This window comes from Podarcis pityusensis (genome assembly GCF_964106645.2).
Source record: "Podarcis pityusensis genome assembly, chromosome: 7".
In the NCBI taxonomy this organism is placed as follows: domain Eukaryota; kingdom Metazoa; phylum Chordata; class Lepidosauria; order Squamata; family Lacertidae; genus Podarcis; species Podarcis pityusensis.
The window spans coordinates 115,248-138,705 of record NC_138031.1 but is presented as its reverse complement, the minus strand read 5'-3'; the positions used below and the strand labels follow the sequence as shown (position 1 = coordinate 138,705).

The 23,458-nt window shown below is 49.7% G+C and overlaps 1 protein-coding gene and 1 long non-coding RNA gene across 11 annotated transcripts; both read right to left on the bottom strand.

The window, feature by feature from the left end:
• Positions 1-295: 295 nt before the first annotated feature.
• On the bottom strand, positions 296-22,768 carry IQANK1 (IQ motif and ankyrin repeat containing 1). Of its 10 annotated transcripts, none has more exons than XR_013988735.1 (15): positions 22,177-22,364; positions 20,000-20,097; positions 19,553-19,615; positions 18,038-18,171; positions 17,561-17,725; positions 10,889-11,095; positions 8,414-8,539; positions 6,746-6,885; positions 5,370-5,424; positions 4,995-5,087; positions 4,505-4,613; positions 2,279-2,375; positions 1,635-1,763; positions 674-899; positions 296-480 (listed from the first exon to the last, which is right to left on the bottom strand). XR_013988735.1 is itself a non-coding variant. In XM_081013983.1 (15 exons), exons 1-15 carry the CDS (start codon positions 22,756-22,758, stop codon positions 426-428), a joined length of 1,653 nt encoding a protein of 550 aa, XP_080870109.1. In that variant the 5' UTR covers positions 22,759-22,768; the 3' UTR covers positions 296-425. The 10 variants fall into 10 exon arrangements, 8 of the variants coding, with proteins under 8 accessions (XP_080870109.1, XP_080870108.1, XP_080870111.1 ...); XM_081013983.1 differs by lacking the exon at positions 22,177-22,364 and adding an exon at positions 22,735-22,768 and having other exon boundaries at positions 738-899; positions 20,004-20,097; XM_081013982.1 differs by lacking the exon at positions 22,177-22,364 and adding an exon at positions 22,624-22,692 and having other exon boundaries at positions 738-899; positions 20,004-20,097.
• Positions 9,942-10,875, bottom strand: LOC308481536. Its single transcript, XR_013988738.1, has 2 exons — positions 10,611-10,875; positions 9,942-10,578 (listed from the first exon to the last, which is right to left on the bottom strand). It is a non-coding gene; the product is annotated as an uncharacterized lncRNA (long non-coding RNA).
• Positions 22,769-23,458: the final 690 nt, after the last annotated feature.

The window sequence follows — 23,458 nt, the reverse complement described above, 5'->3', positions numbered from 1 at the left end:
TTGTTCAAGCCACTCCAAGGACTCGGGCTTTCAGCGGCATGAGGCTCATCCCACTGAGTCCTGCGTCCTGCTCTCACACTGACCAACCACAAGGGCAGGAGCGGGGTGTTTGTGGAAGGCTGCCTCTTTCTTGGGAAGTCCTGGGCCAAGTGAGCGAGTGCCAACCATGTCTGGTGTCTCCACCCCACACATTTCCCTCCCTTTCCTCTCTATGCACACTCCCTAAATTTGTTCTAGGAGAGACCCCTGCAAGGCCTGGTGCATTGATGTGTAGTAGAAATTCTCAAGAGGCACCTTTTCAAGGAAACCTTTATTTGCATTCACGCCTGCCTGCCTGCTTGCAAGAGTCAAGGGGAATGAGTTGTGCTAAGAAAAGGCTTCATGGCTGAGGTGAGGACTGGCCCCAAGGCTTTGGGATGTACTTTTCACAGGGCAAAGGGACGCTGGTATGAGAAGGGGGCTCTCCGAAAGCCTCGCTTTCTAGGGGGAAAAACAAGCAAGTCTTAGTGAGGCTGCAGCCTGCTAAGGGCCGCAGCTTCACTTGGGGGCCAGCAGCACCTGCAGCCACTGGTGGGAGCTGGTAACCACTTGCCCCCTTGCTTTGCAGGTAGCCAGCTCTTTGCAGAGAACCTGCAGGGTGCTGGGCCTACAAGATTCATTACAGGACACAAACCCGCTGCTCAGGTTTTCCTTTAATGTCCAGCACTGGTTGAGGCCGCCTGCAGTGCATTGCCTACCGGGACAGGATGACCTGGATCGGAAGGAGCCGCTGCAGCATCTCTTCGGGAGGATGCTGCTGTTTAGTTACAATGAAGAGTTTGAATTTTTCTATTCGAGCTGCTTGAAACTCTGTCTCTGCATATTCAGGCCCATCTGTTGGCCTCCGTAGGGAGAGATACCTGCAAGATTGCAGACAGAGCAAGGCGGGAGTAAGTCTCATAGAAAGCGGCCCCTGTGCTGCTGCTGCTTGGGGGGCAGGGGGAGGAGGACCCTTGACCTTCCACGCTGCCTCTTGGCTTCCTAAAGCAGGACCAGTGCTCTGGGCAATGAATATATTCGCTCGGTGGGGCTTGGGGGCATCTGCTCACGGAGCACAGGGCCATTAATTTCTGCCCAAAGCATCCTGCTCTTCATTTCTGTGCCACTTACTATACAACAAAAAGAGTACCATCCGCACCCAAGTGGGAGGTGGCAAAAAGCTATGACAAGTCTGGAATTTTGCAGAAATAAAAAATCTGGTAGAAACCCACAAAAGAATGAAGCTGCAAGAGCAGGTTGAAATAAATCTCCCATCGGTCCTGGGGTGGGGGGTTGGGACTTGCATGGCAGGCTGCCCAAAGCCTGGCTGGAGCATTAGAAGGGTCATGGGGGAAGCAAGTGCCCAGAATGGAGAAAGATGGGAATGAGAGAGAGAGCAGACTGAAGGAGTGGGAGCAAGCACCCTCTCGGTAGGAGGCGGGGAGGCACTAAAGGTATTGAGAAAACCACTGGCTCTCTTGATTTGGGCACCCATTTGTCAGTTGACAGGACTGATGCTAAGAGTCGTCTGACAGTGGAGCAGACTCCCTTGGATGGTGGTGGGCTTTCCTTTCATGGAGGCTTTTAAACAGCGGTTGGAAGGTCAACTGTCCCACCTCTCATTCTGTAGGATCTTCTTGTCCAGCAGTGCCTCTGCCAAGCCTGGTTTAAGCCGTTCCAGCTGCTTCTTCACTGTGTCAAACATGTTCACCTCCATCATGTCAAAGACAAGGGGCTTCCCATATCTGGAGGAGACAGGAGAGGGCAAGTCTTTGCCTCTTGCTCAGTGGACCAGATGCCTTTGGATGCTACCTCACTCCTGCCACGGCTGTAGGTCATCAGGTGGCAGCAGCAGTAGTGCTTCTCTCCCCCAAGTGTTTTTGCCTGGCAGTGGGCAGCCTCTCTGCCCGGCATTTGGCTTGTGTCCCTACCGTAGAGAGCCCAGCAATGCCAGGCGAATGGTCTCCTCAGCCATGTCGCTGGGGTTCACCGTGTTCAGAAAGTTGGTGTCCCGATAGCGCAGGAAGATGGCTGCCTGCCCAGAAGGCCACCTTATGGGGAGAAAGCACAAGAGGGAGCAAGTCTTCCACACTGCCCAGCAACTGAAACTTCATGGGCAGGGGCCTCAGCAGCTGGGAAATGGGAGGGGCTAAGACTGTGAGGCCAAAGAGGGGGCCTTTCGGTGCAGGGAAGGGGAGGCTGTGGGAGATGCTGGCCAGGACCCCCAATGTCTAGTGAAAGTGCTTTCCCTTCAACTCACCGTCCATCTGCATGGATTTTCCCACCCACATCTTTCAAGAGCACATCATCCAGCTCCTGCACAAAGCACTTCAGGCCATGGAACTCTTCTGCTGACCCTGAAAAACCAGCACAACTCTGAGCACTGCTGCACTGTGGTCCTGACATGGCTCACTGCAGGCTCCAGACACCCCTTGATGCTGCAGCACCGACAGTAGCAAGGACCAAAGCAAAAAATGGATATTTCAAGGATCTTCAAATATCCAAAGGGCTGCCAGATAAAAGATGGAGCAAGCTTGTTTTCTCCTGCTCCAGGTGGTAAGACTTGAACTAATGGATTCAAGTTACAAGAGATTCCAGCTAAATGTAGAAGAACTTGCAACCCTTGGAGTGAGTGGACTCAGCTGCAGAGGTTTTAAAGCAGACGTTGCATGATCATGAGATTCTTACATTGCACAGGGCTGGACCAGATGACCCTTTAGGTTTTTTCCAACTCTCTATCTCTAGGATTCTATGAAAATAAAAATGCTGATATCATAATGCCTTTATACCAATCTCTGGTGTGACTGCATGTGGAATGCTGTGTCCAGTTCTGGTCATCGCTCTTCACAAAGGATACTGTAGAATTGGAAAAGGTTCAGAAAAAGGCTGCAAAAATGATCAAGGGGGAGGGATGGAGCGACTCCCTTATGAAGAAAGGTTATAGCGCTCGGGACTTTTTAGTGAGTAAGAGGTGACATGCTAGAAAAGCATAAAATTATTCATTGTATGGATATGGTATGGATAAAACAGATAAAGTTTGTCTCCCTTTCTTTTTTTAAGTTTGTCTCCCTTTCTCAAAACATTAGAGCTCAGGGACATCCAACGAAGCTGAATATTGGAAGATTCCAGACAGATAAAAGGAAGGACTTCTTCACACAGCCCATAGTTGAACTATGGAACTCACTGCCTAAGGAGGCTTTAAAAGATTAGAAAATTTCATGGCCAGGTGATCAATGGCTGGGAATGACAAGTGGGGAAAGTTGCTGCTCCAGTCCTGCTTGTGGACTTTGCTTGGGGGCACCTGCTGGGCCACTGAGACCAGGAGGCCAGACCAGATGGACCTGATTCACCCCATTTGGCCTGATTCTGCTGAAGTGCTCTTCCAAAGTTCTTATGGGTTTACTCTGAGGCAAAGTTGCCCCTATGAGCTCCTTGGAACAGCAGGGCAATGCAAAGCACAAGATGTGGGCAGACCTCACTCTAACAGGCCTCACAGACTGGAAGAGAAAACAAAGCCATTAGAGGACTTTCCCAACACAAAGAAAACGGCCATCTGGAGCATCCCAGTTCTTGGATTGCAGGGGCTTGGTCCAGATGACCCTCGGGGACATTTCCAATTCTACAATTCTCTTGACTCTATGACTGGATCAGACTGGGAAGTGGCAGTTCTTCTCCCCTCCCAGAAGAATTGTTCCCAACCGCCCACCTGCTGGCACTGGACCACAAGCTTAACCTGAGTTAAGAGTGTGATGCAGCAGGAAAAAAAGAGCTAGCACTACTCTGGGCTGCATCAACAGAAGTCTAGTGTTCAGATCAATGGAAGCAATAGTCCCACTCTATTCTGCCTTGGTCAGACTAGACCTGGAATACTGTGTCCAGTTCTCGGCGCCACAATTTAAGAAGGATGTTGACAAGCTGGAAGGGGTGCAGAGAAGGGTGACCAAGATGATCAAGGGTCTGGAAACTAAGCCTTATGAGGAGCAGTTGAAGGAGCTGGGTATGTTTAGCCTGGAAAAGAGGAGACTGAGAGGAGATATCTCAAGGCCTGTAACAGGGAAGAGGGAGCAAGCTTGTTTTCTCCTGCTCCGGAGGGTAGGACTCAACCCAATGGCTTCAAGTTACAAGAAAGGAGATTCCAACTATACATTCGGAAAAAACTTTCTCACAGTAAGAGCTGTTCAGCAGTGGAACAGACTCCCACGAGAGGTGGTGGACTCTCCTTCCTTGGAGGTTTTTAAGCAGAGGCAGAGGTTGGATGGCCATCTGTCATTGGTGCTTTAGCTGAGATTCCTGCATTGCAAGGGTTGGACTAGATGACGCTTGGGTCCCCTCCAACTTTATGATTGTATGACCTCTGATTGCTTGAGAAGGAGCCTCATGCCTTTTGCTCACTTTGTCCTTCAGGGTGTGGGAGTGCTAGGCAGGACTTTTCTGTAGACCCGTCTCTCCCAGGAACAAGTCCAGCATTTCACTACACAGGACTGACCTTCCTGCATCTGCTCCCGCAGCTTCAGCCGGGCTAGGGAGACCTTTTCCTCAGCATCTTCGGCAGCCGTGCGCAGCCTCTGCACCAGGGATTCTGCGTCCGCAATAGCCTGTTGCAGAAACAGGTTGTCAGAGAAGCCCTCATTGTGCTGAGTGTGGCTGGCCTTGCCCTGTGGGAACTGGCCTCCGGGTGCCCAGCAGAGCCTCCTCTCCCTCAGGGTGGCCTGCAGTGGATGTCAGGCAGGAATCTTCCCAGGCACACCTTCTGCAGGCCAAGCAGGCACTCCCTCCACCAGCTTATGGGTTGCTCAACAGCACACAGCCAAGGTGCCAGGCCAAGGAACAGGAAGCCCTCGACCCCAGCTGCACAGAAGGCAGAGAGCTCAGGCTCTCCTACCCACTTGGATGCCAGCCTCATTGGTGGGCAAGGGCATGGCTCTGTGAGAGAGAAGCCTGCCTGCTCAGAGAGGCTACAGGAAGGTGGTGCTCACATGGAGGGTGATCTCCGCGTTGTCCATCTGCTTCCGCTGGCACTTGTCGTGCTCTGTGATCCTCCGGTTCAGCTCGCAGTAGGCCTGCTGCAGCTGCAAAGAAGATGAGCAGGCCCAGCCTTTGGCAAATGGGGAGGGAGGAACGAGGACACCCACACAGCTGGGGCTGCGGGAGGGAGGGCCCAGCCTTGGGTGGCTTCTCCCCATAGCGGGGAGGGCCAGGGCCCTGCTGCACAGCCCCCTCATGGCTCAAGGAGAGGGCATGAAATCCACCCCAGCGCCAGCAGGTGCCAAGGCAGGCAAGACCCGAGGGCCTTCTGGGAAGGAAGACCATAGAGACAAGGGGATGTCCGCACAGAGCTTCTTGGCTCCCACCTCCTTGCTGCATCTCTCGTGCTCCTTGGCCAGCTGCTCTACCTCCTCTGTCATCCTGGGGAGGGGAAAGAGGAGTCAGAGGCTGCAGAGACCCTCTTCAAGAAGTTGCCTCTCCTTCCCCACCAGCATGCAATGGGGTTGGACTAAATGGCCCTTAAGGACCTCTTCCAACTACAATTCTATCATTGTAATTGCTGGCAATATACATTTAATTCTCCTGATCTTTCTCCTTCTGTTAAGGAAACTTTTATCAATTAATAGTATTATAAAAAAGAAAACAACAGAGTAAGCGCGTAACAAATTTAACAAGAAAAGGATTTTTCTCCAAGTGTTTGTTGCAATAAGCAAGTCATTCTTGAACAAAGTGTAACCATTCAGTCAAAATTAAATGTAAAATCATAGCATGAATTGCCAAAACAAAGTAAGTACTCTCTTTCCTTCTGTTAAGAAAATCAGAAGATCTGAAGCAGCTGGCACGGCCATGTGAGCTGTCTGAGGAGAAATGGCAGCAGGAGCAGGTGGGGGGTCCAGCGGAGGGCAACTGCAGCCTCCTCCTGAGGGCAGCCACTCACTGATTCAATGGTAGTCACTGGTCATAGTAACAGTTGGCAAGGGGGAGAGCCTCCCTGCACCAGCCACCGCCTTCTGCCCTCCTCCTGCTCCCTCTTGCCCTGGCCATGGGGGCCCCTGGGAGCCCAAGGTGGGAAGGGGGAGGGCTCTGCCCCCAGAGCCTCCCTCCCCATTGGCAGGCAGGAGCATCTCTGGCTCCCATGGGGCAGGTGCCCTGGTGGGCTCTGGCATGTGCTGGCAGTGAGAAGGGGCCAACAGGCTGCAGGCAGACTCCCTTCGCTGCCACTCCCCAGGTGCTTTAGCAAACTCTTTCCTCCTTCTCAATCCTAAAGCCCAGCAAGGGCTTTCCATGAAGCTGAATGTGGGAGGCTGAGGACACACCAAAGGAAAGACAACTTCAAGTAGTTTATAAAGAAACACCAGATGTAGTGATGGCCGCCAATTTGGGTTGGAGACACATGAATGGTGAATAAGGTTGCCTGTGGTCTAATCCATCAGCAGCTTGCTCAAGCACCCCTCCCTGCCTGATACAGGACACCATGAGCTTGCCCCCCCCCTCCTTGAGTCTACTGACTGAGCTGTCCCTGGAATCCAACTGGCTCCACTGGGGTTGTTTTTTGTGGGGTCACCTTCCAGGCTGGGCCAGCACCTAGTGGCTCCAGGTGACAGCAGGTGAGCCGTACAATGGCTGCAGTGGGATGGGGGGGTGCCAGTGGGTGCCTTTGCAAAAGCTCCTACAGCTTGATCCTGCCCTGAGCCCTGAAGAGCAGCTGCCCACAAGCTGCAGCTTCCCTGGCAGGGCTCACCGTCTGGTCGCTGCTTCTTTCTGCTTCTTGTCCTGCTGCGCCCTTCGCTGCTCTTCCGCCTCCATCTTCTGGAGCATGGACTCTGTCAGGCTGATGTCCCAGGAGTTCAGCACAGCCACCAAGCTGTCCAGGGAAGCAATCTTGGGAGAGACAAAAGGGCTGTGGGCTTGAAATGCCCATCCAAGCCACCAGGCCTGGCATGCAGTGACAAGGGCACTCTCGCTCTCACCCTTCCTCTCTTCTCTCTCCATGGCTTCTTCAGGGACACCAGCTCCCCTTCTCTTTCAGTTACCGTATTTTTCGCCCTATAGGACGCACCGGCCCATAGGACGCACCTAGTTTTTTGGGGGGGAAATCAAGGGAAAAATTTTTATTTCCTCCCCAGGTTTGCGCAGCCATCCCTAAGCTAGAAGAGGGAGACGGAACGCTCCGTCTCCCTCTTCTGCCTTCAGGGACAGCCTCTCTAGCCTCCGTGGGGCAGCGGCTTGCCCCGCTGTCCCCCGAGTTTGTGGGGCTGGCGGGGCCCCGCAGCCTCCAGATCAGGTCGGGGAATAGCAGGGTGGCGGAGTTCCGCCTCCCCACTATCCCGCGAGCTTGTGGGGCTAGACCAGGTCCGGGAATAGCGGGGTAGCGGCGCTCCGCCTCCCCGCTATCCCCCGAGCTTGTGGGGCTGGCGGGGGGGGGGGAGAAGCAAGCTTGCTTCTCCCCCCCCCGCCAGCCTCCAGATGAGGTCGGGGAATAGCAGGGTGGCGGAGTTCCGCCTCCCCACTATCCCGCGAGCTTGTGGGGCTAGACCAGGTCCGGGAATAGCGGGGTGGCGGCGCTCCGCCTCCCCGCTATCCCCCGAGCTTGTGGGGCTGGCGGGGGGGGGAGAAGCAAGCTTGCTCCCCCCCCCCGCCAGCCTCCAGATCAGGTCGGGGAATAGCAGGGTGGCGGAGTTCCGCCTCCCCACTATCCCGCGAGCTTGTGGGGCTAGACCAGGTCCGGGAATAGCGGGGTAGCGGCGCTCCGCCTCCCCGCTATCCCCCGAGCTTGTGGGGCTGGCAGTGGAGAGAAGCAAGCTTGCTTCCCCCCCCCCCCCGCCAGCCTCCAGATCAGGTCAGGGAATAACGGGGTGGCGGCGCTCCGCCTCCCCGCTATCCCGCGAGCTTGTGGGGCTAGACCAGGTCCGGGAATAGTGGGGTGGCGGCGCTCCGCCTCCCCGCTATCCCCCGAGCTTGTGGGGCTGGCAGGGGGGAGAAGCAAGCTTGCTTCTCCCCCCCCCCGCCAGCCTCCAGATCAGGTCGGGGAATAGCGGGGTGGCGGCGCTGCGCCTCCCCGCTGTCCCCCGAGCTTTTGGGCTGCAGGCTGCTGCCCGCAAGCCTTGCGAGCCCGCGGGACATCCTGCCGGGCTTGCAAGACTTGCGGATAGCTTCCCGAAGCCTGGAGAGCGAGAGGGGTCGGTGTGCACCGACCCCTCTCGCTCTCCAGGCTTCAGCGAAAGCCTGCATTCGCCCCATAGGACGCACACACATTTCCCCTTCATTTTTGGAGGGGAAAAAGTGCGTCCCATAGGGCGAAAAATATGGTACTTCGCTCTCTTTCCAGGTGGCCTGGTGGAAACAGCCTACCTGGAGCTCAAGGCCAAGGAGAAGAGCAGCTGCTGGGGGAGGCGGCCGGGGTTGGTACCTGCTCTGGGGTGTTGCCGTCATCAGCATAGAGTCGAGGGTCAGCCCCGTGCTGGAGAAGCAGCTCCACTGCTGCCAGGTGGCCCGCAAAGGCAGCACGATACAAAGGAGTCCGGTTAAAAGCGCCCTTAAAAATAAAGGGGGCTGAAGATCAAACAGGGTTTACAGAAGGAAGGCAGCTGGAAGCGAAGCATCCGCAGGAGGCACATTCATGCCACTAACAATCTCTTTACAGTACACTCCAACAGTTCTCTAATTCTGTCAATGCAGGGAAAGCATCTGAGAACTTTTTACTCTTTAAAAAATGAGTTCTGGTTGCCTCTGGAATGGGGGAGAATTGGACTTGCAATATACCATCTGCTAGAACGACAGTTATTGGCTGCCTGTTACCAAGGAGTGAATCTTCAGCACAGACTGAAGACACGGACGTCCACTGCCTCCCTTGTGCATTCTGGCTGGATGGTGAGAAGAGACTAACTAGGAAGATGGATTCCCTGTGAGGTTCCATCCCAGGCTCTTCGAGGACATCAGAGGAGGGTCTTTCACCACTTGCTCTGCACTTGCTCTTCCAGCACAGCATGGCCCCTCAGGGCTGCAGAGGTGGAGTCTCCTCCTATTGCCAGAGGTGCTCTTGCTCACCCTCGGACTGACTCAGATGCCCTGTCATATTTATTTTAATTCTTGGTTTACAAATATTTCTATGCCACCAGGAAAAGCCAAGGGTAAGAGAGAAGAGTTTTATGTTGATGCCTCCATGCCGATGCTTTTGATGCCTGGCCAGGGGCGGGAGCTGCCACACCGAAGATGCAGCTCTGAGCGGACCAAAGGGAACCTCCCAATCCAGGAACAGCCGCAGCTGTCACAGGGCCATACTGTCAGAAGGTGCTCCCAGCACCTGAATCCACTTCTGCCTCCAGGGACAAAGATGGAGACAGACCTGTCCTCCGCCTGCATAGCTGCTCCTCCAGAGAGTGTGACTCCATCCACAACAGGCAACAGTCATATTTCCCAGACCCAGGAAGTGGTCAAAGACAACAGCATGGAGGACAAGGCTATCCGTGACTACTAGGTATGGTGGAGGCTTTGCCCTGCCCCCCCCCCAGCTGCTGGATCAGGCCAAAGGCCCATCGATGTTCTCAGAGTAGCCAACCAGACACCTCTTTTGGGAAGCCCCCATGCTGTGTGAAGACCTTTTCTTTCATCTGTCCAGCAGGCAGGCTCTTCAGCCACAAGCAAGAGGTCTCCTCCCCAAACTAACAAGGCACAAAGAAGGCGCAGGGAGCTCCGTGGGGAAGCAACCAGGTACACAGAGACTGATGCAGGGATTGCAGCAACCATCCATGCTCCCATCACCCAGGATGACCCACCTGCCTCCCAAACCACACCTTCCTATGTCCAAAGGCGATTCAACAGGTGCAGCGCCTCCTGCCTCCCCAACACTTTTCCATCCTGGCAAGGACAGGACTCCACACGGCACCAACCCGACCACAACCACACACACAGGAAAAAAATCTTAACTGTCTCCAACCCCTTATTCATCAGTTTATTCCTAATTTAAGCTGCTTAGAGAAAGAATTATAGATATGCAGCAATATATTTTATTTATTAACTGAATTTGTATACCGCTCTTCATCTGAATATAACATATGTTATATTCACAACATAAAAATAAAATGAGAACACAAAATAAAACCAACCAACAACCCCTTCCCACAAACACATTTAAAAGGCCATAGTCAGCCAGGGTCTGGTTAAGAAGAATCATTTTTGCCTGGTGCCCAAAGATATGTAATGAAGGCGCCAGGTGATCCTCCCCACAGCTTAGCTGTTCCTGATAAGTCATTACCACAATGCTATTTTATCTGACCTTATCTGTCAAGGGTTTGGTCCGTGAAGTGACATTACACATGGGACTACAGAACCCTTGGCCTTTGGCCCATCAGGTTACAAAAAAAAATCTTGTTTTAACAGTGAAATCCCTCAGCATGGGCTAAATACACAGAGAGAAGGGGGAGACAGAAAGAAAGCAAGACTCCTTCACATTATTAATTTGCCACGCAGAATTTCCAGCAGCACATTTGGCTCAAGCAAACTGAGCTTTGGTTGCTGTGGCCCCAACCCTGTGGGGTGCAAGGCTGCCTCCCCAGGACTCTGCCCTCTCTTTCCCTTGCTGGTTGCTGAAGAGCCAGTTTGAAGACCAGGCTGTGACCCTCTTAGGTATGCTGGCTGCCTCACCTGCACACCAGTTGCCAAGCCAGAGACACGAGAGGGGTGAGCCAGTGGCACTTGTGGCACCAGCCTTGCTGGCAATCCCAGGGGAGGGAGGTTTGAGGTGCTGGCCCACCACCCTTCATGTCAACTGCAAAGCAGCCTCCAGGAAAGCAGGCGGCTGGTCAGGGACACGGAATCACTCTGCCCCCCAAGCACCACCTTGGCTCTGGCTCAAGGCCACAACGCCTTTCACCCTGCTTCTCACCCGGCTGTTGGGGTTGGCTCCGTTCTCTATCAGCATCCGGATGGCGTCAGGGTGGCCCCCTCCAGAAGCCTCAGAGAGGGGCGTGTTGCCGTTGGCGTCAGTGCAGTCCACCATGTGGAGGCGATGTTGGAGGCGCAGAGCCTTGCCCCTCTCGTCTGTCCCCAGGCCGCTCTTGGTGTCCAGGTCTGCCACCTTGAGAAACCAAATCTGTGGGTCACAGTGGGGAAGGGACATGGCGATTCTGCACTGCGCCACTGCAGAGCAGGAAAGGGGGCCCTTGGCATGCAGGGAGCATGGGCTCCGCACCCAGAACCAGCATGGCACCAGCCTGGGACAGCCTCCCGGCCCCCCGCACCTGCCACCTCCAAGCGTCTTAGCAGCAAGACTTTCCTGGCATATATATTTTGAGGCTGCATGTCTTTGCTGGGTGAAAGAATGGATAAAGTTAGAAAATAGAGAATTGTTGGATTTAGAAGGTTATGATAATAGATTTGGTTGGCACGCATATTTATGGTATGAGGAAAAAAGAGTGCACAAAGGTTTTGAAAATCACATATTCCGAGGTCCGCTGATTGAAGTATGGAATAGGTACAAGAATTTATTAGAGTTTAAAACTCCATTTTGGGGACAAGAATTGACCAAATATGGGTAACTAGAGGAATGGCACCAAAGATAAGAAAAGTGGAAATCTGCCCAAAAACCTGCTCCGACCATAATGCTGTTAAGATGGAGATGAAACTAACACCAACCGGTTCCTTCAGATGGAGGATGAATGACACCTTATTCAGAGATGAAGAAGTGATTAAGAAGGCCCAAAAAACCTTGAGAGACTATTTTGAGATAAATATGAACACCAATGTTGAAAAAAGAGGAATCTGGGACGCAAGCAAAGCTGTTATGAGAGGGTTCTTGATACAACAGAATGCATTAAAGAAGAGAATCCAAAATGAAAAGAAGGATAAAATATTGGAGAAAATAAAGGAAAGTGAAAAGAAATTGAGAGCAAAACCAAAGTCGCAAGAGATATTGAGAGAAATAAAGTTATATCAAGTACAATATATGAAAATGATGAATCAGGAGATAGAATGGAAAATTAAACAAATGAGACAAAAGACATTTGAGTCGGCCAATAAATGTGGGAAATTATTGGCCTGGCAAATGAAAAAAAGACAAAAATTAAATACTGTTACAAATTTAGAAGTGGAAGGAAGGAATATACAGATCCCAGTTGAGATTATAAACTGTTTCCAGAGGTACTTTAAACAACTATATACACAAGGGCCACAGAAATTGACGTAGACCGGTTTTTGAAAACAAATGGATTACAAAAAATCTCTCAAGAAAATAAATTAATGTTGAACTATAAAATAACTGAACAGGAAGTAGAAGGTGCCATTCAAAATATGCAATTGGGCAAATCTCCAGGACCGGATGGGCTGACTTCTAGATATTATAGATCTTTGAAAGAGTGGCTATTACAACCTTTGAAGGAAGTCTGTAATGAAATATTGGAAGGGAAAAGGGCACCAGAGTCGTGGAAAGAGGCGTACATTACACTTATACTGAAAACAGAGACTGAAAAGACTCAGCTTAAGAACTACCGCCCTATATCGTTACTTAATGTGGATTACAAAATTTTTGCAGACATTTTGGCCAAGAGATTGAAAAAAGTATTGATGGAAGAGATCCATAAAGACCAAGCGGGCTTTCTCCCAGGAAGACACTTGTCTGATAATTTGAGGAATATAATAGACATTTTGGAAAAATTAGAAGTGAATATTAACACTAAAGCAGTTCTGATATTTGTGGATGCGGAGAAAGCCTTTGACAACATCTCTTGGAGCTTCATGAAGAACCTACAGGGGATGGGGGTAGGCCAAGGTTTTGAAAATGGTATAGGTGCAATATACTCTAAACGAAAGGCTAAATTAATTGTAAATAATGTGGTGACGGAAGAATTTAAGATAGAAAAAGGGACACGACAGGGGTGCCCAATCTCCCCACTGCTTTTTATATCGGTCCTGGAGGTTTTGCTGAATATGATTAGAAGGGACCGGTTGGTTAAAGGCATACAAGTCGGAGCCAAACAGTACAAACTGAGAGCATTTGCAGATGACTTAGTAGTGACGTTACAGGAGCCAGAATCTAGTACTAAAAGGGTTTTAGAACTAATTCAAGAATTTGGTCAACTGGCAGGATTTAAACTGAACAAGTTAAAAACTAAGGTTTTAGAGAAAAATTTAACACTGATTGAAAGAGAGAGGTTTCAGAATGAGACAGGCCTGACTGTGGTTAAGAAAGTGAAATACCTGGGGATTAACATGACAGCCAAAAATGGGAACTTATTTAAAGATAATTATGAAAAATGTTGGACGGAAGTGAAAAAAGATTTAGAAATCTGGTCAAATTTGAAGCTTTCATTGTTGGGTCGTATTGCTGTGATAAAAATGAATGTATTGCCTAGAATGTTGTTTTTGTTTCAAACATTGCAAATTGTGGACAAGATGGACTGTTTCAAGAAGTGGCAGAGAGATATTTCTAGATTTGTCTGGCAGGGCAAGAAGCCCAGAATAAAATTTAAGATATTAACTGATGCAAAGGAAAGGGGTGGATTTGCCCTGCCAGACTTTAAACTTTACTATGAATCAGCAGCTTTTTGCTGGTTGAAAGAATGGCTACTTCTTGAAAACACAGACATTTTGGACTTAGAAGGTTTTAACAATGTATTTGGATGGCATGCATATCTGTGGTATGACACGGTCAAAGCGCATAAAGCATTTAAAAACCATATTGTTAGGAAAGCACTGTTTAATGTTTGGATAAGATATAAGGATTTGTTGGAAAACAAAACCCCAAGGTGGCTGTCACCGATGGAAGCGAAAGCTCTGAAAAGGCTCAATATGGAGGCCAATTGGCCGAAATATTGGGAAATTTTGGAACAAGATGGAGATAGACTGAAACTGCAGAGTTTTGAGAAACTAAAAAATAAAGTGCGAGACTGGATTCATTATTATCAGATAATGGAGGCATATAATTTGGACACGAAAATTGGCTTCCAGGTGGAAAAATCAAAATTAGAAACAGAACTGTTAGAACCCAAAACTAAGAATTTGTCAAGAATGTATAACTTGCTGTTGAAATGGAATACTCAGGATGAAACGGTGAAATCTGCTATGATTAAATGGGCACAAGATGTTGGACATAATATTATGTTTGCTGACTGGGAACAGTTATGGACCACAGGTATGAAGTTTACGGCATGTAATGTCCTAAGAGAGAATATTATGAAAATGATATACAGGTGGTACATGACCCCAGTCAAGCTTGCAAAAATCTATCATTTGCCCGACAATAAATGCTGGAAATGTAAAGAAACTGAAGGTACATTCTTTCACCTTTGGTGGACGTGCCCAAGGATTAAGGCCTTCTGGGAAATGATATATAATGAACTGAAAAAGGTATTTAAACATACCTTTTTGAAGAAACCAGAGGCCTTTCTCCTGGGCATAGTCGGCCAATTGGTGCCAAAGAAGGATAGAACTCTTTTTATGTATGCTACTACAGCAGCAAGAATACTCATTGCAAAATACTGGAAGACATAAGATTTACCCACTCTGGAAGAATGGCAGATGAAGGTGATAGACTATATGGAACTGGCAGAAATGACTGGCAGAATCCGAGACCAGGCAGAAGAGTCGGTGGAAGAAGATTGGAAGAAATTCAAAGATTATCTACAGAAATATTGTAAAATTAATGAATGTTAGAATGATGTTGGATAGTAATTAAGTGGTTTCCAGCTGTAATGCTTTAAGGGAATATGAAAAAAGGGTTATAAATAGGTAAAAATTTAATATTATTACTTTTAAAGGATTTGCTGAACCAACACATTAAAGTGGAATACAAAAAAGGGAGGTATGAGGAGGTCCGGGAAATAAGTCAAAGGAAAATAAGTAATGGAAAATCTGTGTGTTTTTAATTATTTTTATTTTGTATTTTTGTCAATTTTTTTCTTTTTTTCATTCTTATTGTAATATTTTAAAAAATCTTAATAAATATCTTATGGGGGAAAAAAAGAAATGGAATACTCAGGATGAAACGGTGAAATCTGCTATGATTAAATGGGCACAAGATGTTGGACATAACATAATGATGGCTGACTGGGAACAGTTATGGACCACAGGTATGAAGTTTACGGCATGTAATGCCTTAAGAGAGAATATTATGAAAATGATATACAGGTGGTACATGACACCAGTCAAGCTTGCAAAAATCTATCACTTGCCCGATAATAAATGTTGGAAATGTAAAGAAACTGAAGGTACATTTTTTCACCTTTGGTGGACGTGCCCAAGGATTAAGGCTTTCTGGGAAATGATTTATACTGAAATGAAAAGGGTATTTAAATATACCTTTCCGAAGAAACCAGAGGCCTTTCTCCTGGGCATGGTCGGCCAAATGGTGCCAAAGAAGGACAGAACTTTCTTTATGTATGCCACAACAGCAGCAAGAATACTTATTGCAAAGTATTGGAAGACACAAGACCTACCCACTCTGGAAGAATGGCAGATGAAGGTGATGGACTACATGGAATTGGCGGAAATGACTGGCAGAATCCGAGACCAGGGAGAAGAGTCGGTGGAAGAAGATTGGAAGAAATTTAAAGACTATTCACAGAAATATTGTAAAATTAATGAATGTTAGAATGATGTTGGAATGAAGCTAGGTGGTTTAAGCAGTAATGTTATAAAGGTGTAGGTAAAAAAGGACTGATAACAGATGAAAATTTAAAGTTATAGTATATTAAGTTAAAGAATCATGAGAAAACAAAGAGGGAAAGAAATTGCTGACTTAACTAATTGAACTGGAATACAAGAAAGGGAGGTATGAGTTGGTCAGGGAAACAAGGATATGAATGTAAGTTATGGAAAGAATGATCCATTTTCCTTTTTCTTTTTTTTTCCTTTTTAAGTGTCTTTTACTCTTTTTTTGCAATTTGTATTTTGTATTTTCTTGTATTTTTACTTTTTGTTTTTGTGTAATTCTTGTATTCTCTGAAATTTTAATAAATATCATTAAAAAAAAATCCATCCCCACACCCTCAGGCAGCGGCCCCCCAACCTCAGTGGCTTTTCAGAAAGAACACAAGAGCTGGCAAAACAAGCCCCACGCAGAGAGCAGGCCAAAAGAACAAACTAAAGGAAGCTCTGCCGTGCTGTGTTGGCGGAGACGGGAAACAGGACATACTGAGCTTGGTAGGCTCACCTGGGCCCAATCCAGGAAGGCAGCTCTTACACTCTAGCCATCTGGTCCTTTTTCCACTCCCTGCTTTGTTTCTCTGAGCAAAGCCATGGCATGGCTTTTACACATTTTTGGTGCTGAATAAACCTTGCAGCAACAACAGCAACTCCCCTGTGCTTTACTCCCTCACACATAAATTCTGGCTGCAAAGCCTGAACCTGCAGCTTAGAAAAGGCACAAAGAAGTCTCCAGCTCGGTGTAGTGACCTTCTGGAGTTGTGCTATGAAGCTGCTGCTGACACTGATGGGCTGAGCTGCGGTGGCAGCACAGAAGGTTCAGTTGCTCAGGGAACCTGGCTGTTGGACTGGTACAAAAACCTCACATGTGGGCAGACATCAGGGCCGCAAATTGTCTGGAGTCAGGGCTGAACACAGTGAGGCCCAGATTACTGACAACACCTAATTAGTCAGGGTGGTAAAACTAGTAATGTGCCAAAATCTGCCCTTCAATTTCTCAAATGTTTTCTTTCTATGCTAGAGAGGCTTCCATTTTTCTGCCTCATTCTCAGGGCACTTTAGATTTTCAGTGGATGCAGTGAGATTACCTTATTGCTGCAAGTTGGCTGAGGGTGGCCCAGGGGTCCTCACCCCCAGTAAACACTACTTCCGCACTCTGCAGGCCTTTCCTTCTGATATGAACAAGCCCTGAGGGGAAGTGACCTCATGGTGTCTCTGCTGAGCCTTCACTGAAACAAGGGCATGTGGGAAGGCTGCAGAGTGCAGGTCCCAGGGTGGGGTACGGGGAGAGGATTTGTGGAAGAAGAGAGAAACAATCAGAACAACTCCTGCCCAAAAAACACCTGGCTGCTACTTGGTACTTTGAGGAGCACCAGAATACGAAACAGGGCGGACGAAGCCTGGAGCCAAGTGGTACAAGTCTCACTCTGAAGCTGACCAAACACTGGTAAGAACACACAATCGTGCCTACCACGTGGCAGCGCAGGCTGCGAAAAAGGCTCATTTTGCAGCTCACATGGTTTCATCCGGGAGCCGGCTGGCAAACTTATTTTGGACGGTGCAGAGGTTACTGACTCCCAGTGCAAGAGCAGAACCTCTGGATTCCCCAGGGCGCCCTGTGAGCAACCGGCTATGCACTTTGAGTATAAAGTTGAGGGTGAGCTTGACTCCAGCTGAAGTACCCCGTGCTGCTACCGAGGTTATTTTGTGCAGTCGGTTTCACCTGATGCAGTCTCTGTGCCTTCCTTGAAGCCACCCCCGCTCTGTCCAAAGTGCACATGTGGTCCCTCTGTCCTCATTTTGAGACTCTAATTTGCCTGCACAGGCCATGAGATCAGGCGCTGCCAGGCAAACAGCTCAGAAGCCACAAGCCAAGGGTAGGGCTGAGTGATTCTGACTACAGCGAGGCCTTGCCCACCTCCTTCAGGACGGCCTTCATCTCTTCCACGTCCCCATCAAAGGCCGCTTCCAACATCCGCTTCCTCCTCTGCTGCTCCTCCCGCTGCTTCTTCTTCTCTTCCTCCTCTTTCTTTCTCTCCCGCTCAGCTTCCTCTCGCTCCCTCTTCACCAGCGCAGCAAAGGCCTAGGACAGAAGCCCATGGAGCCAACAGGCCAAGTCACGGAGAGGCAAAACACAGGAAGGCTTTCCACACTGATGGGCAGCGGAAGAGCATCCAGAAGAATGCAAAGCACGGGGAGACCACAGGAAGATCTGGAGGACTTTAGCCTGTGCTTCAAGCCAGAGATGTTTCCCCAGCAACCACCCTCACAAGCGAGCCCTGGACTGGATTTTCTGTCTCGTCTACAATGCCTTCATGTTGATGATGTCTGTCCCAGCTTCCCTTCCCCCTGGAGGGGGCTTCTCTCATGTTCCCAAAGCCAAGTGTCACCTCACCTCTCTCTGGAGGCGGTCCATTAACTCATTGTACTCCTGTCGCTCTTGCAATCGCCTCGCTCTCTCGCGACATGCCAAGATGCGGCGGAAGGCACTCTGCAACGTGAGCGCAGCCTTTGCTTCACGCGTCAGCTCTGAGGGCAGAAAGCAGAAGTGTAGGGCCATAAAAGGGAATCCCAAGGGATTTGCTGGTGGTTTAGGTCCTAGGAGGTGATGGCGCTTGTGGGATAGGGATAGGGGGCTCTCCAGGTGAAGGTTCCCCACGTACAGTCTATTGTCTTGCCTTACCTCAGTCCTGCTTTACAGCCACACCAGCGAAGCACTTTTGCAGCACTGAGCCAGAGAGGTACTTCAGCCTTGTAAATGAGCCTCCAAATGCTACTAGCCTGGAGGCTGGCAAAAGAGGGGGGCAATTCCATATCTCTGGAGACTTGGGCCCACAGGAGGGAGGGGGCAGGCCTCCCCTCCCCTCCCAGCCAGCCAGCTCGCAGCAGACATGAGCTCTCACACAGAGCTACAGTTACCAGGCAAGGGCGTAGGTACAAGGCTGAGCTACTTGCTCCTTTTCTCTGCTTCTTCAACTCTGGTGAAAAAAACTGAGGGGAACCTAGTCACAAACTTCCTGCAGAGAAAAGAAATTCTACACAACATGAAAAGGTCAGTCGAAGTAACATTTTTTGCTGGTCAACGCAGATTGGAGGAGGAGATGGCAGCAGGGTGTTCCCCTCAAACAGGTATTTTGAATGCAGAGATCTGGAGCCTTTCCAGACTCTGGTTGTTTCTGGAGTCCATCTGGCCTTGTTTCTGACTTCTTAGGATGATATTGTTGGAATTAGTGCTGTTATGTTTAAATTTGTTTTTTCGGCTGTATATCATTCTGGCACATTAATTTTTTGAGGCACCTAACTCGTAAATAAAACATAACCCTCATCATTTTCACAAGAAAGTAACAAACTTTAGTGCTGCTCCTGGTCCTCATTCCCCTGTGAGGGGTTTTGCCTTTAATGGCTGTCTATGAACACATGTCTATGAACACATTGTTCTCGAAGCTACAAACATGAGCCTGACCAAACTGCAGGAGGCAGTGGAAGACAGGAGTGCCTGGCGTGCTCTGGTCCATGGGGTCACGAAGAGTCGGACACGACTAAACGACTAAACAACAAATGAGCACATCAAATAAATGGGCTGAGCCCAACAGCTGCATTTGCTCTTCACTATTCCTTGTCCCCCTTCCTCTGCCATCCCTCCAGGTGTGGGGGGGGGGGTCAGAGCCTGCCTCATTTTTGTTCTTGCTTAACAGCTCTCCATGAAGTGCCACAAACAGTGGTGGGGCTGACTGTGGGAATAAGCCAGCCTGCCTACAAGGAGTCGGGCTCAGAGGAAAATCTTGCACCAAACCTGTTCAAGAGAGTCTCTGCTCTCCTCCCCCGCCATATTTCACCACCATTAAGTCCCTGCCACAAAGGCCTTGCAGACCCACCCACCCCGATTAGCGTCTGCTGTGCCGCTGCCTACCTTTGGGATGGCTGCTCAGGGACACTTCTTGGGGTCTGGTGCTGTTGCTTGGTAGGGCAGCATCTTTTCCATCAATTGTGGGCCCCGAGCCAGCGGGAAAATAAAAGAGAAACCAAATTCAAAAAATGCTAATTGTCACCGGGGTAGCTAGTGCTGCAGAAGACAGAATCCTGCCTTAACAGATTGGGGAACTCGGCCCAAGCTAAAAAAATGAACTTCAACAGGCGCAAATGCGAGGTTCTGCACTTAGGCAAGCGGAACCACAAAATACATTTGAGCTGCCCCGAATATATTATATATAGCATAGTACATTTTGTACACTCCTCATGACAAGCAGAAATCCTGCAGCACCCCTTGCTCCACACCCTGGACTGTGCAGTAGATCCTCACAGCTGGCTCTGCAGCAGAGCCTCAGCCCTGCCTTCCTCCTCCCCATGGGTACTATACCTGCCTTCACAGGGACCCCCTTTGCTGGAGCTGCCGGCTTTGCCCCTTTCCGAAGTGGAGGCTTTCCTGCTGCTGCCGCCTTCTTGGCACTCATCCCCCTGGAAAGAGAAGAGCAACAAGGTGAGCAGAGAGGAAGAGGGGGCTCTGCGAAACCCAAGGCGGCCCAACACGTCCTGAGCACACAGGTCATGTGTTCTTGTAGAAAGGCTCGGTCCTTTCAGAACAGTCAAGCTTTTTATCCCAAGGTGCATCATTAGTAAAATCTCCAGGAAACTTGGGCAAAGCTGAAGCAAAGCAAGTCTTTTGGATCTTGGATATCTGCGCCGTGACTATTTTTATTGCGCTTTTAAGACTGATGCTGTCAAGTTCTTAAAGAGATCAGAGAACATGTATATGATTGGCTGCAATATCGCCAGTTGAATGAGGTATTTAAAGAGGACAAAAAGAAGGGATTTAGTTATACTATCTCTAGATCTCAAAGAGAAAAAATAGAGGATAATACCTAACTTTTGAAGAAAGCGTATAATTTACTACTAGAATAGGAAACAAAAGATGAGGAGGTTAAATCTGTAATGATTAAATGGGCACAAGACCTAGGACAATATACAAATGGAAGACTAGGAGAAAGTATGGAAAATGAACTTAAAATTTACTGATTGTATATTGTTAAAAGAGAATTATATGAAAATGATGTATAGATGGTATATCACACCTGCAAAAATATATAGAACAGGCTACAATAAGTGCTGGAAATGTAAAGAAAAGGAACGTTTTTTCATATGTGGTGGAATTGCGAGATAGTTCAAAATTATTGGGATATGATTTATAATGAAATTTTTAAAATGTTTATGATAACTTTTGTTAAAAGACCAGAAGCCTTTTTATTAGGTGTTTCAGGTCAAGATCTGCCAAAAGAGAAGAAGAAATTATTTATGTACGCTACGAAAAATAATAATATAAAAAATGTACAAAATGAGAGGCACAAATACAAGATGGGTGACACCTGGCTTGAGAGCAGTACATGTGAAAAGGATCTAGGAGTCTTGGTTGACCACAAACTTGACATGAGCCAACAGTGTGACGCGGCAGCTAAAAAAGCCAATGCAATTCTGGGCTGCATCAATAGGAGTATAGCATCTAGACCAAGGGAAGTAATAGTGCCACTGTATTCTGCTCTGGTCAGACCTCACCTGGAGTACTGTGTCCAGTTCTGGGCACCACAGTTCAAGAAGGACACTGACAAACTGGAACGTGTCCAGAGGAGGGCAACCAAAATGGTCAAAGGCCTGGAAACGATGCCTTATGAGGAACGGCTAAGGGAGCTGGGCATGTTTAGCCTGGAGAAGAGGAGGTTAAGGGGTGATATGGTAGCCATGTTCAAATATATAAAAGGATGTCACATAGAGGAGGGAGAAAGGTTGTTTTCTGCTGCTCCAGAGAAGCGGACACAGAGCAATGGATCCAAACTACAAGAAAGAAGATTCCACCTAAACATTAGGAAGAACTTCCTGACAGTAAGAGCTGTTTGACAGTGGAATTTGCTGCCAAGGAGTGTGGTGGAGTCTCCTTCTTTGGAGGTCTTTAAGCAGAGGCTTGACAACCATATGTCAGGAGTGCTCTGATGGTGTTTCCTGCTTGGCAGGGGGTTGGATTCGATGGCCCTTGGGGTCTCTTCCAACTCTATGATTCTATGATTCTACGGCAGCAGCCAGGATACTGCTAGCACAAAGATGGAAAAGCGATGAAATACCAACAAAAGAAGAATGGCAACAAAAATTAATGGAATATGCTGAAATGGCAAAGCTAACAGAAAGACTCCGAGACAAAGACAATAGAGACTTTAAAAAAGACTGGGAACCATTTATGTTGTATCTACAGAAACAATGCAAAGAAATGGACTCAGTGGCAGGGTTTGAGTAAACACTTACAATGAACAAAACACAGAAAATATAAAGATGATGTTAAAATGATAAGAGAACAACAACATTTGATACAAAGAACTCAATATTAAGATATAATAAAGCAAGCAGGGGAAGGTAATACTTTTTTAAAAAAAACAGAAGAGGAAGTTGAAGGAAGTGGGGGGAATTTGGGGAACTGTATTCTTATTTTTTGTTATCTGGTATAGTATTATGATAAAAATGAAAAACTCAATAAAATTATTTTAATAAAAAAACCTGATGCTGTGAAGGGAGCATGACTGGCGACGGGCATGTGCCCGCTCTGCGTGTGCCCTGAGTTTGCCCAGGGGCCCCTCCCTTGTGTTAACCCCCAATGGATTCTCCCCCCCAAGCAGCTCTCCGGCCAAGCCTTGTTTGCCGGCTGGGCTTTCACATCTTCGCCCGCCCCGGTCGCTCATCCCCCCGAGCTCACGGCGCTCTGGCTTCGGACACGGGGCCCCTGCCGGGCGCCCAAAGCGGGCCCAGGACCCAGGAAAGCTGCCCGCGAGAAAGGCTCCTTGGCCTCCCGTCACGAGCGCGTTGCTGAGGAGTCAGGACACGGGTTAGTCGCCTCGTCTTGCCCAAAGCAAAGCAGCTTAGACACGCCTCCCGGAGATTCATCCTCATCATCCTCATCCTTTCCCTCCGGGGTCCCGGGGCCTCCCCTCCTCCCTCGCCGCTCACCCTCTCGCCGCGCGCGGCGTCGCCGGGCAACGGCAAAAGGGACGGAATGCGCATGTGCGGCTTGCCCGGCGGGCGGAGAGGCCACGCCCCTTCCCGGGTTGGGAGGGAGACCTCGGGCGCGTCCCGACGTGACATTCGCGCCCGCCTCGCCGTTTCTCCCGCGCAGCCGTCGCTCGGGCACCTGCGCACGTGACGCGGCGATGTTCGCGAACGAAACGGCCCGCCTCGCCGCTGCGGCGGAATCCGTGTCGGCGCCGCGGAGCCCCTTCGCGAGCCAAGCGGGGCGGGACGGGGGCAGCTCCGCCGGGGCCTCCGAGCTTGGGGGCGCGGGCCCGCCTGTGGCCCCGCGGGGCGGCAGCCCTTTTCCGGGCGCCTTTTAGCGGCCCTTCGGAGACCCTGCCCCGGCCCCCGTCGTGGCCCTTTCCCGGAGCAGCCCGAGCCCGGGCGGACGGGGGGGGGGGCGCGCCTGCCTCGCCGGAGACCCGGCAGGGCTGCGCGGCGGGACTCCGGGCTGGGCTCTCCCGCGCCGGCGCCAGGGCGCCTCCTGCTGCCCGGGCCGGAGGAGCGCTGGCTCGGCCCGCGGGCGCCCCAGCGGCGGAGCGGGGCTGGCCAGGTGCGTGAGTCACGGAGCCCGAGCAGGTCCGCCCGGCAGCCCCGGAAGCCCTGGGGCTCCTGCCCGGGAGGCGCGGCTTGGCCGGGAGCCCCGCTCGAATGCCTCTGTCCACGTGCCGCGGAGCCAGCCCCTCGCCTGCGTGAGAGAGCTTTAACCAATAAAAAATATATTGCAAGTAGAAAGGGTTTTTGCGCGGGGAACAATAGTAGTCTCCTTTGTAAG

What these genes read in the sequence shown, in the direction of transcription:
- IQANK1 (XM_081013980.1), bottom strand. Translation starts at nt 22,358, where the DNA reads ATGAGCGACCGGGGCGGGCGAAGATGTGAAAGCCCAGCCGGCAAACAA. An exon ending in TGGACCGCCTCCAGAGAGAG is followed by an intron (nt 17,726 to 18,037) that starts GTGAGGTGACAC and finishes CTTCTGTCCTAG; the next exon opens with GCCTTTGCTGCGCTGGTGAA. An exon ending in ATCCAGGTCATCCTGTCCCG is followed by an intron (nt 481 to 737) that starts GTAGGCAATGCA and finishes TTTTCCCCCTAG; the next exon opens with AAAGCGAGGCTTTCGGAGAG.